This window comes from Argopecten irradians, chromosome 11 (genome assembly GCF_041381155.1).
Source record: "Argopecten irradians isolate NY chromosome 11, Ai_NY, whole genome shotgun sequence".
In the NCBI taxonomy this organism is placed as follows: Eukaryota; Metazoa; Mollusca; class Bivalvia; order Pectinida; family Pectinidae; genus Argopecten; species Argopecten irradians.
In genome coordinates, this window is record NC_091144.1 from 30,271,948 (window position 1) to 30,285,376 (window position 13,429).

At 32.8% G+C, this 13,429-nt stretch overlaps 1 protein-coding gene across 1 annotated transcript; it reads left to right on the forward strand.

Annotated features, from left to right (window-relative positions):
- Nucleotides 1-1,130: 1,130 nt before the first annotated feature.
- On the forward strand, nucleotides 1,131-12,974 carry LOC138335273 (UV-stimulated scaffold protein A-like). Its single transcript, XM_069284284.1, has 14 exons — nucleotides 1,131-1,712; nucleotides 2,145-2,320; nucleotides 2,947-3,101; nucleotides 3,530-3,650; nucleotides 4,195-4,955; nucleotides 5,666-5,804; nucleotides 6,045-6,128; nucleotides 6,442-6,688; nucleotides 7,100-7,270; nucleotides 7,732-7,792; nucleotides 8,484-8,606; nucleotides 9,099-9,198; nucleotides 9,868-10,084; nucleotides 10,933-12,974. Exons 1-14 carry the CDS (start codon nucleotides 1,576-1,578, stop codon nucleotides 11,027-11,029), a joined length of 2,589 nt encoding a protein of 862 aa, XP_069140385.1. The 5' UTR covers nucleotides 1,131-1,575; the 3' UTR covers nucleotides 11,030-12,974.
- The last annotated feature ends 455 nt before the right edge of the window (nucleotides 12,975-13,429 follow it).

The following is a 13,429-nucleotide window of genomic DNA, read 5'->3' on the forward strand; positions in this document are numbered from 1 at the left end:
CATCGGATGGTCGCTAAGGCTTGGCAGCAAACTAATTTTATTGAAACGTGTGAAAACTTTTAGCATTGTTTATTTGACTTTTGGAGAATGGCAAATATAATGGATACAATATAATCAAAACATCCATAAATTGACAATTTTTCTTCATGTTGATGACAACACATTTTAAATCTCTGAATATATATATACCATTGGCTAGCAAAGTTGACCAGTAATGGATGCAAATAAAAAATGTGTATGTATTCATTAACTGGTATGTTGTTACCAAGGATTTATAAGTGAGAAGGATTCGTGTCTGTCTCTTTACATTACTAAACACCACGCGAGACGCCTATGAACCGGGAATAAAAACCGTTTTTCTCAACAAATACTTGTCTTATCGAGTCAAACGAAACACCATTGTAGAGTTTATTAAATTTCACGACGTTTATATAACTTGCTTTAAAGACGGAATATTTAGGGGATATGTCTTAAATTTTCGTAAAAAAAATTGACAGCCCATGAAATGACAGCACCGCTTCAGAAAGTAAGACGGTAACCCTCGCACCCGCAAGCTACATCAAAGGCTGCGCCGGCGGATATCAAAGGAAAATCAGTCGTCGCCCAACGTCACGGTCAGTGCACAAACACAAAAGCGCCTGCCTCGGACTTCCCCAAAACCCAGTGTGACTTATCCTTCTCATCAAGGATTTATAAGGGAGATACGTCCTTGTTCTCATATACGTCCTTGGTTGTTACGTTTGATAATAACGGTTACAACGGTCTTACTTTCCAATTCCAAATGCAAATTGTTATCATTCTTGGTGACATGGTCTCAAATAACAGTTGTCGGTTAAATTTCATTTATAGCAGAAAAAAGCTCATCTCTGCCCCAAATTTCTTTCTAAATTGAGCTAGTTACATTGTAAAACATTGCAACTACTTATAAATTAAATATACAAAATGTAGTGGTTACATTAAATTTTAATGTGATTTTTTAATTTTTATTTTTAGTTCCTTATTCTATAAAAGCTTATATTTAAAGCGACATATCCAGGATCGTATTATTGACTGAGACTATACGACACAATTCCGGATATTCTTATCCGGTTTTACACTAACTTTATAGCGTCACTGAAAACTTCCGTTTTGTTTGTGCAATAGTTGTTTTTATATTTTTGTCCCATAAAAATGCTGAAACCATCATTTTGAGCACTGATTCGCATACAAGAACGGTGCCATGGCTTTAATAGCGGTTCAATCGAAGTTAATAATAATATTTGGAAGCTGATTTTAGCTTTCGCTTACTGTAAGTACAAATCCCAGATGCAGTGACGAACCGACCACAGCTGGACCAGCTGATATTGCTGTGCGGACCCCAAAACTTGCCATGTGCTGACAGTTTCCTTATTAAACTATATCTTAGTAGCTACATTAATGTACTATGGAGGTGCTGTTGGTGCGAGTTACTCTCGCCACGCGGAGAAGTTATCATGTATGACAATATAAACACAATACATTGAACGTAGGATTTACCGAAGGCAAGTGCATGTCATTGTTTCCGAAGTGTAAAAGTCTTACAGTCATTTGAACAATATGGATCGAACTCCTGAAAACGAATGTCTTGATCTGCAAGTGTGTGCCGAGATGGAGAAGTTAGCAGACCAGTTGACAGAGTCTGGGAAACCAGCACTGAATGCTGATGTGATGAAATCTTTTAAGAGAATATGCAGGTAAATGTTTAACATCCCATATTACAAATTATAGATGTAATTCCAGTAGTATTGGTAAACCAAAATTTGATGAAATTTCAGTGAATTCTTTAGTTATGATAAACAATATTTTATCAATGGCACATGAAATTTACAAAAATCTATGTATGTATATATATACATGTATTTAATCATGATCATGACATGAATATGAAATCATTAATCTCAATTGTATGTTAAATGAGATTTAAATTCAGTTTTCTTTACTTTCTAATATTCTAAAACATGTTTCTATCAAAAATAAGTTTAATTTCAAATTAGTGGACTTTAATACACCTGCATGTAGGTGATTATTTCAATGTGTACATTTACAGTTTTACATCTGATTAATTTTGGTAAATACAATGAAATTTTCTTTGAATTGCAATAAATCCAAAGTCATTTTTCTTATAGAATTTCAGATTTGTATGTGAAGCATGCATTTCATATTTTGATGACAAAGCTTGAGGAAGATCATTCAGAGGTTCGACTGTCTGCATTCCAAATGGTGGATGAACTGTTCAATAGATCACATGCCTTTAGAGAACTTCTTGTCTCAGAATTTCAACGCTTTCTAGAATTAACAGTTGGTAAGTTGGCAAACTCACATTTGCACTACATGTATACTATCTTAAAGTGTATACTAAGATGGAGAAGTTAGCAGATTATAGTTGACATTCATTTACAAGTTTGTTAAGCAATGTACTTGTTTATGTTAATTATATCATCATAAATGTTCCACATGTTACTATCCTGTTGCCATATCCACCCCTGGAATATGTCATAGCAAAACTGAAGGCTGTGTGCTGTTTGGTTTTTTTGACAATTTCATCAAAAGAATCGAAAAAAGGTACACTGTGGTTTGCTGTGTGGCTTTGACGTTGGGCATTGCATGCTTTCTCTGTAAACTTCAAAGAAAGTCTCTGAAGGCCTGTGATTGGTCATTTTTGTTCTCCTTAGCTGGCTTCAAGTTACTATGACATAGTCCAGGGGTGAATATAACAACAGTGAAAGTAACTTCTGGACAATTATCGAGGATGGTATGTTATATATATTACCAATATCTACTATAAGAAAAACTGTTACTAAACAATATATGCATTTCCATTTCAATGGATATTATACCAAGATTTATAAACTTGGCACATCTAAAGATGTAAAACAGAACAAAATAAACAAACAAAGATTGTAGGACATGTTGTCTTTTGAATTGCAGAAGTAGACTTTCAGCAGCCCCTTCCTCCCCCTAAGGCAGCTGCTGATAGCCTACGGACAAACTCTCTCAAGGCCATACAACAGTGGCAGGAAAAGTACGGAGAAGCCTACAAAAAACTTAAACTTGGCTTCAACTACCTCTCTACATGCAAACATGTAAGTTTGTACAATGTAAATGTGGAAATTATTGTGTGGTTGAAATTAACGCTAATTACGCGAAGAATGTTTTAACATGAACATTTTCACCTTATATTTGAAATTGTGTTGCAAAAACGTTAACACGTGTACTATTAACAGTATAAAAATAAAAAATTAACAGTGAAATGTTTACAAGTACATGTGTGCTAATCATTAAAATAAAACACTCGCAAAACACTTCCTTTTACAGTTTAAAATTGTTCAGATTTTTTTTCAATTTTGTACATATAAAAGTATATGTATTACGATTCTAATTGCATGAAAAATAAGATGTAAAAATCATGCTTAGATGTATACAAGCAATAATATAACTATGTTCAAGTATGGAGTAGAGCTGTTACAAAACCCCATACAATGGGATGTGATATCTATATGTTTTCAAACAGGTGAACTTTGCCAACATCAGAGCCAGAACACTAGCTGAACAGAAACGCCAGAGAGAAGATGAAATAAAGAAAAAACGCATTGCTGAGGAGAGAATAAAGAAAGTTTTAAGTGAACTGGAAGGTAAATTAAAAGTTTGAAATTTACAAGGAGTGATTTAGGATTAAATATGGTGTTATCTTTAAGTGCAACTTTGACATTGAGGTATCTTACAGCCATACACTTGTGCAGTATTTTCATATCTAGTTCCATGAACAGTTTAAAGGCGTCCAAAAGATGGTCGAGCAAATAATTGATTAGCCAAAAAATCAGACTGTTAATATTGTTGATGCATATATACCATAAATAAGACCCCTAGCTATTTTAAAAAGTTTCCGATATTTGAGGGGGAGGGGGTGTGGAGATGTCTGAAAATAAGACCCCCACATATATTTCCGTTTACTGTAAGATGGATTTGGTAAATGGAATAATATTAAATGTCACAAGATTGTGTGTGAGTACTGATTTGAATGATTGACCAGAAGAAAGCAATCAGACTGATACTGTTGTTAGAGTACAATATGTGTAATGTAAAAAGAATTCAAATTTTGAAATAGTGAGGTTTGATTTATATTAGAATATAATTATATATTTGAATGCATTTATAATAAGTTAACTCTACTTTCAGATTTGGGAGGAGATATAGAGAACAGTTTAAAGGAAGTACAGACTTGTTTTGATCTTCTCCTACCCTCCCCAGAAAACTTTTTCATCAAAACCCAAGAAGATGAAATTCAGAAAGATCAGAGTGTCAAAAACAAACAGAATGAAGAAAATTTAGTGACTGTTTCTGGTGCAGAAAACTCGGACATACACAATGGAAGTGATATTTCTGGTGCTAAATATAAAAATGAAAACTCCACAAATCAAATTAATTCTGTAACAGTTATGGAATTGGATGAAACAGGTCAAATGGCTAAAAATTCAGAACTGGAAAATCATGAATCTTCAACTTCTAGTCTAAGTGTAGATTCCACAAAATGTGATTCATTATCTAAAAAAGACAATTCATTAGTAAATGGGGATAGTGTAAAGACAAGTACAGAAGATAGTGATAAGAATAATGCTGGAAATTCAGACTTTAATGGTGATAGTGAAAATATAGAAAATGGACGTGAAAATCATTTGGATGCAGATCATCATTTGAGCGAAGATGAAGAAGGTGATGATGAGAGTGATGAGGAAGATGATATGGAGAGTGTAGATGAAGACTCGTTTGTCCAGCAGCATGGGTTAGGTACACACAGATACAACATCACCATTGATGTAAACCCTGGACCAGTGTCGTTACAGGAGACAGAGGATAACCAGGCTGTCCTTACGACACTCAAGGATCTGTATAAACTTATTGTAACCAAGTATTTCCCTACAGTGCAACACTGGCTTCAGGTACACAGATTTACACAGCTTGTAATGCTTAACATCACTGTCAGTTTGTCATTTTTTTTATTATTTCATATTTGGTAAAATGATGTGTAGCTTCTTACATGTACAATATTTCCATATGATTGTCAAAATGTATATGGTCAAAAAACAATTTAGTGGTGATAAATTCTGCAAACTGCTTTAAGCATTTGGATATCAATATACATGTTTGTTGTATTAATAAAAACATATATTTTGTATATTTCATACATACCTGCATTATGATGATAAACCTAATTTGTATGTTAATTTAAATTGCAAAGTCGTGTTTCATCATATAGTTGTCTGAAACAGTTATAGAATATTGAGTCTTGCTTTGGTCAATTTCATGGCGTGATGAAATGTGTTGGTCTTTAAACAAAATGAATGAACTGTGAATACTTTTCTTTGAAATGTTTATCATGAGATGCATACTGTAAAACAAATTTCTTTCTTATTAAATTTTGCGATTTTCATTTCAAAACAAGTTTGCGAAGATTAAAATTTGTGGATTAAAACTTGAATGGAAGTTCATATCAATAACTGGTAATAGATGGTAATTCACGGAGATAAATCTAGGGATTTTACTTGGAAGTCGGACGGTGGAATTCATGAAAGTAAATCACACACGAAACAAAGTTGGTTTACAGTATATTGATTGTAAAATAAAGTTGTCGTATGGTTTTTTGCTGTAGGTGCTTTCTAAATACGGAGCCAAACAAGATGATATGAAGAAAGTTATCAACCTAAAATCCGAGATGGAGAACACCAAGAAACAGTTTCATGAGTTGAATATTGTCCCGGAGGAAAAGATCAGTAAAGGAAATGATTCAGGTACCATATAGGCAATATATAGTATTAAATATTATGTGATGTCTTTTTTTATTTTTCGGGGGGAGGGAGGATGGTAACTAAGTGGTTAAGGCTTTTTAACAAATAGCCACAGTGGGGCAGTTGCCAAGTATTGACTGATGAAGGTAATTTTTTTTTGGAATTCACGTACTGTCATTTTTCTCTGCGATAAAAGAACATAAGGGCTCTATTGATGATATGTTTATTCTTTATCATTTTCAGATGACAGTGAGGAAGAATTTGAAGAAGTTCCCGAGAAGGAAGGATATGAGCCAAATATTCCAGCTCATCTCCGTGCTGAGTATGGTACAGTACAAAGGCAGATTATACATACAATGATTAGTTCATTCAATAAATTAATGGAAATTTAACAGAGTAATTTAGATTTATATGACTATACATACTGATTTGAAGATTATTTTGTTTAACAGTTGTTGGTTTGAAGCAAACTTGTACCCTATCTTTAAAGAGTGGTTTTCAATGAATGAAAATAAAAACAATGCAAGTCTTTTTTGACTTAAAGCCATTCATGTATCAAGGGAACAGAGAGATTTGTCCCGTTAATTTTGGTGTGATAAATATCAGCTGTACATCACACATGCAATTTTGTATATTAAAGGATTAGAGCCTCTGTCTGGTACTAGTACATCAGAACAGACACAGCTTGGAACAGCTCACTTAAAGATGCCACCGGTCAAAAAACACAAAGCTGCACGAGGTCAGAGTCTGAGTATCCCGGGTAAGAAAGCCACCCCGCAGTACTGGGACATAAAATGTCGTGTGGAGGAGGACAGCGCCGACGATCCAGCGTCTCTCAAGGCCAACCTTAAACGTCTAGGGAAGGATATTCAGAGTCCTGGACCAAGGTACTGTTGGTATTGTTCGATTGTTCAGACAAGGAAATATTATACTACCAAGAATAGATCTAATAAGTAGCCATTTTATATACAATAAGGTCAATTTTTACTACCCCATAGTTTGACCTTTTCTTTAGGGTCCAAATTTATTCGCAGTTCATTTAAACTTTTATGACAGATTAGATGGAGTTCCAAAGAATTTTTACATTTTTTTCTGCCACTAGATTTTACATTGAAATATTTTTTATGAGAAAAAACCTTTTTTTTTGCAAATTGAAATCACTCATTTATGATTACATTGATTTCTATATAACAGATACTTGTGTACAAGATACTTACTGACAGTAATTAAAGTATAGTATGAATTTTACAGATGGATGAAACGAATTTTCAGATGTTGTTTTCTTTATAAATTTCCAGTGGAATGAAGAAAGATTCTCATTCTGTTAGTAATGAACAGCCTGGTACATCTAGTCAAGGAGATATTTCTCGGAAAGAGAGACTTTTACAAAAAGCACCATTGATCTCATATGGTATCGACTTGGAACATTGGGAGAATCCAGAGAACATAGTCGTACCGATGGTGGAAAAGTAAGTCCTAAATAAGAATATTCGGTACTAACATATAACCAGTACAGAGTTTTCTACCCTTAAAGTTAGGTATTGATTGTTGTGTCATGTGTTTGTGAGCAAAACATAACTTTCTTTTAAATGAAACAATGCAATTTCACTCACAAACGAATAATTAATTTCACAATCAATACCTTCCCCCATAGGCTAGCTAACTCTGTAACATGCAAAGATGAGCTATAAAATCTTTCAAAAAAAGGTAACAGTGTTCCTTCGAATGCAAAGATATTTTATAAAAACACATATTTTTACCCTTGATAAGATTTAATCATATTTTACCCATATATAACAAATATAAAACTTCTCTCTTTGGTATTTACTCCAGCTTGAAAGCATGGCATTTGCAAAGATTCCCACGAAACAGTCAATACATGCATCAGTATAAGTATTTTATAACTAAAGAGTTCCAATCTTGTTTTTAGGTATGATTCTCTGCACAGATTCTGGACACCATCAGAAGACGTTTCTGATTACCCAGAAAAGGTTTGTGACAGTAAACTGTAGATTTATGTTAATTTGCAGATTTCATGATACAAGTTAATTTGCGAAAGTGTATTTCTTCAAAGTATCTTCTTCACTATATTGAAATGATATACCAAGTAGGTAAACTGTATCAGAATTTCCTATAAGTTTGATGACATACAACTAATGCTAACCTGTAACTTGATGCTGAAAATGCATGTTTGGGGGAGAAACCGCGGTAACTATGTCTGACTGTTATCTCATTAAAATAAAAAATAATGACGAATCTTCACAACTGATAGGGTTTACCTTAAACCAAGATAGTACCCTAACATTATAGTCTTCAACAAATCACTGTTGGTCATCATTGCTCAAGGTTAAAAGGTCAAAGTTCAATAAATGCTGACTTAGAAAACTTTATACGACTTCTGTGTCAAACAAATCATGTGAAACATTATGAAGAATAAACATTCTTACGTTAGATATTCATAAATAATGTATTAAATAATTAAGTTCTTGATATTTGGGAGAATTCATTTTATACCAAAAGAATGTGGAACCACTCATTGACAAACATTATACCGGCAAGTGCACTCTAGGTCAAATTTTACAGAGAATAAAACAAATGTAGGCTATAAGAAAAAAGAAAGAAAAAAAAAAAGATGAATGACAACTTGTGATCTTTTCATTAAATAATCATTTGTTTTTGTAGGAAGGAAAGGCTGCTATAACTAAACGTAACATGAGTTACACTGGGAAGTTTGAGCCTGTCAAGTGGAGCTGTCGCGCTCCTTTGCCGAACGGGAAACTCTGCGAAAGGAAAGACAGATACAAGGTACAAAATTCATGAAAAACATACAATCTTTGATCTTGAACTTTATGAAACTCTCTTAATTGCAAATCAAGCTAAAAATCAAATTAAAAGAGAAGGTTTTATTCTATAAAACTGATGAATATCCTTGAAAAAATTTTGGTGCATTTACAGTGATGTTTGTAATATATCAGTTTTGGCCAGGGAAATGAGTTAATATTCACAATAAAATATACAACATTCCTTGGAAGAGAAATCTTACCAGTAAATAAGAAGTACTGTAAATTTTTTCGCTGCTTCTTAATTTAGCGATTTCCATTAGTAGATTACTAAACAAGTTTGCGAACATTAACTTTAACGAATTTAATTTTTAATCAGTATAGGTTTTGCATAGGCAATGTAGATAATAATATTATCAGAGATAAACTTTTGCATATTTTCGTGGATTGGGAAATTGCGAAAGTGAATCACAAGAAAGTTTTACAGCATTACCTAAACATAGTTTCTTTGTTACAGTGTCCCTTCCATGGTAAAATAATTCCGAGAGATGATCTTGGAAATCCAACAGAACCTGAGGACATTGCCAGACTGGCCAGTAAAGAATCAGATACCACAGGTTTGTATTTCAGGTTGTAGCTCAATTGTCTGTGCCTTAGAGGAAGAAGCATACTGGTATAACATTGACCTTGTGTGTCCTATCCTCTCATCCTGGTCCCATTTTCATGAACATTCCTTAACTTTAAGGATTTTCATAGTAAAGCTTTACAGATGTTAAGGAAAAAATATCTTAAGTTAAAGAACTTTCTTTAACTTTTGTAATGCTTTCTCTATAGAGAAATTTGAGTTAAGGAATTCCTTAAAGTTATGTAGTTTTGATGAAACTGAACCTGATTCCATATGATTGATATGAAAGAACGGACCACTTATAAAAACCTGTCTTTTATTATTCTTTTTGACATATGTCATCAATAAAATTTTCAAGGAATTGATTGATTTTAAATTTCTCTAATTTTATCAAACATAATAGTTTCTTTTTTATATAAAAGTTCAATTGTTACTTTCATCGTAAATATTTTAGCTAACCTGATCCAAAGTGTTATCTTATGGAATGGTGTAGTGTTAGACCACCCATCTGATTACCATTGATACTTCACTATGGTCAAGTCAGACCCATTCTCTGGTTGAAGGGAGATAGATTTGACAGTTCAAATATTGGGACTGAGGGATGTGTTGTTTTAATGTTGTACAGTTTCATTGTTCATAATTGGATAAAAAATTATTCTAGATGAGATTCCTGCATGGCAGGACCCAGAACTCCAGGCGGATATAGAGGCCGCCCTTGGTGTTGACCTTGGATCTGGGAGGTCAAAGGGCAAAGGTAAAGGTAAAGGCAAGGGCAAGGGCAAAGGTAAAGGGAAGCAACCCAAACATCCAAACCTAACCAACATCAAGGAGTCTACAAATACAGCAAGGAACAGACTCGAGGCAAAAGTATTCAAACCGTATGTATCGTCCTATCTGTGTTCACAAACTTGTAACAGAGATTTGACTGTTTTTCTTCTAAATGCATGTACAGTCCGTGGCCATAATACAGTACACAAGCGATTTTTTTACTATATATTCTTACTAATTTTACATTTTAAAAAACTTCTCTCTAGATATCAATTGCAAACATAAAAACTTCAAATTTGACAACTTAAAAGCTAGTTACCTAGCGCTTATTTTGAAATGATGAACATTTCCTTCCGCTGCAATATGTCTGAGTTGTGAGGATTTATAATCAAACAACGTTTCGTGATGTCGCCATTTCCTCCTTTGTCCGTACGGCTTGTCATTTTTGACATGAATCGGCAAAGATATTCATGTATTTCCCAAATAGGTGGGGGGTCTTATACATAAAATCTTGTTATAATTGAATGGAAAATGACATTGGGAATAATAATTGAAAATATGTAAATTTACTAATAATATATAGCAAAATCTTAACTTGTGTACTGTATTATGGCCACTGACTGTAGCTGGTATATTTGAATACAATTTCTCTTTACAGATTTTGATAGTGATTTTCATATGAACTGAATAGACACAAAGATCTGTGTCATCTAAAGCACTTATTCAGTGCAAATGAGTACCTTAATTTACATTCAAGAAATTATATTTTTTCTAACGATTTAATCATTCAGCCATGTAAACACATTTAGATCTTTGTATAGTCTAGACCATGCAGTCCATAATGAAATTTCAGGGATGATTGATTTTAATAACCTCCTTTTTACATTATAATTTGTGTTTAAACATGTATATGTATATATATACTATGTACAATGTGTATCACTTTCTGTAATTTCAGGTCAGCACTCAAGAGAGTTGCTGCTGCTCAAAATGAAATTGCATACAAGAAAGTCCGAGACAAGTTTGGGAACCAGTTCAACTATGCTCTCAAATAAGTCAAGACTGTGAATAGTATTACATACTTCATAAGCAGCCTATCAGCCAGCAATGCAACTTTACTGTGAATTTAAAGTGATGAAAGTTGGGATATTCTTCAGAAAGTGAAAAAGGTTAAATTTCTGTGAATTTACAGGAGTTTGACGTTGTCAATAATATATAGTATACATATATAAAAGATACCGCTATATACTATATAAAAGTGTTTTTATATAGTATATAGGGGTATTTTTTTTTTATATATGTATACTATATATTATATTGACAGAACGTCAAACTCATGTGGTGAATTAAAGAATGTTGTACTGGTAACTGTTTGTACCTCCAGAATGTGTTCAAATTAAAATAAGGTGAACAAAAAAAAAATGAAAACTGCTGGAAAGATGATCAAGCAAAAACATTTACTTGTAGGGACTTTGACAGTCAAAATGATTGTGCTTGCAGGTTTTTTACCAGTACTTGCTTTATATAGGGTAGTATGGTAATCTGCTTCTAAGGCGACTTTCTTTGAGTCCATACGAAGTAATGATCAATATCAACACAATTTGACATGTGTAGTAAATTATTGTCTCACAGATTTGTATTTATATAATGGTCTGTTACAAATTATACCTCAAATTTTGTCATAACATGGCATTATCATTGATTTATGTTAATTATGATATACCTGTACATAGTGTGTTTATTTATTAATAATGTGTATTCAATTACTCTTTACTTTTTTTAAAGGCCAACTACCTTTCCGAAAACTGTTTAAATTTTTAAAATGGAAGGTTAAATGATGTTGATAATTGTGCAGAGTCGCACAAATTATTAGCTTAATACCGTTAATACTACACTTATTATCACATTCAGAACAACTTGATTACAATAAATTAAATGTTAATTTTCATAACACGGGTCGTCTTATGTTTCCCGCTGTCGTCCTAAATACCGCACGTTAGTTGATTATCAGTGCGCCAGACGGCAAAACAGCGATATGGATTGTCACTGTTAAAATAGCTTATGCAGTAAATCTTGCATTTGTTTGGTGTTTTAAACTCATCTTAGACCATTGATATATATTTTCTTATGTTATTATTGTTTTCAAGAAACTTTTTATTTTTGTTTTTTGAAAGGTGGTGGGCCTTTAATACACTATAAATGTTACATGTTTTAAATAACTCAAGAGATCCTTTTCTTTTTCAAGACACATAAATGACAAGTGTAATGGTTTTAATTTGATATTCAGTTTCTCTGTATTTTTTTCTTTCTCATATCCTATGTATCCATGATGTTGGATATCAAAACCCCTCTAGGATTTTGTGTTATTATTTGTATGATATACAGTAAACAAATATGATAGCTGTGAGTGTTTGGTTATTACCATTTTCCATACAGGGCATTATTCTTGATGAATTATTTATTTATCTTAATGTATTGATATTAAATTATAAAACAAGAGAAATGAATTACTATGACCTGTTTAACTGAGCTTCAAAAGTTATGATACACATTTCAATATGGGATTTTTGTCTTCGTCGTAAACTTAACTTACGAACATTTGTAAGTTAGGATTTCGGAACTCTCTAACACAGGGATCTGAGAATTAGTTACAGTTTATATACTTATGGACCCACCAGAGAGCCCATAGACCATTGTTATCAAAGTTTAGTAAGACGGAAATTTTATGTATTTTAAATTAAGTTAAGGTTACGATAAATTTGTAACTTACGAAGCTTTGTAAAACAGACCACAGATGGTGTATAATAGATATGTGCCATGATGAAAATTGATTTTGATGTTGAACATCTAAAAATATGATGCAGTGTAATTTGATATTTTTATAAGTTGAATATATTTAGTGCGACTCATTACATATTTCTTAAGATAGAAATTTAGATTTGCTATTTATTATTCCAGAATCATTGCATTAAAATAAAGGTTATACACTTGTTATCATGACTCAGACTTGTAATGTTTGTACTTGTCATTGCCATTTATTTGGAACTTACCATTCACCATCTTTATCATTCATGGAATTATGTGGAGATCCAGATAGGATTGAAATGAGATTGACTTAGTAACACATTACCATATTTGACTCTATAAGTGACCGGGCATAAAACATTGAAAAAAACTTTGTTTTTCTTTTGTTGTTCGAGATAAATGTAATTTTGATAAATAACATACATGTAATGAATTTACTTATGAAGGCCTTGCATAGAAGGACGGATATGTTATATCACAGCACAGACTAGTGACTTATCACAAAGAAAGAACATTGCTTTTTATCGTCAGTGTGAATATCAAACACATCTACTGAAAATGCATACTATTAGTTCTAGGTCGGGTTAGCCTAGTGGATAAGGTGCTGGATTTGAGACTGGAAGGTTGTGAGTTCTACTCCCATGGAAGGA

What these genes read in the sequence shown, in the direction of transcription:
- LOC138335273 (XM_069284284.1), top strand. Translation starts at nt 1,576, where the DNA reads ATGGATCGAACTCCTGAAAACGAATGTCTTGATCTGCAAGTGTGTGCC. An exon ending in AGTTTTAAGTGAACTGGAAG is followed by an intron (nt 3,651 to 4,194) that starts GTAAATTAAAAG and finishes CTCTACTTTCAG; the next exon opens with ATTTGGGAGGAGATATAGAG. An exon ending in GAGGCAAAAGTATTCAAACC is followed by an intron (nt 10,085 to 10,932) that starts GTATGTATCGTC and finishes CTGTAATTTCAG; the next exon opens with GTCAGCACTCAAGAGAGTTG.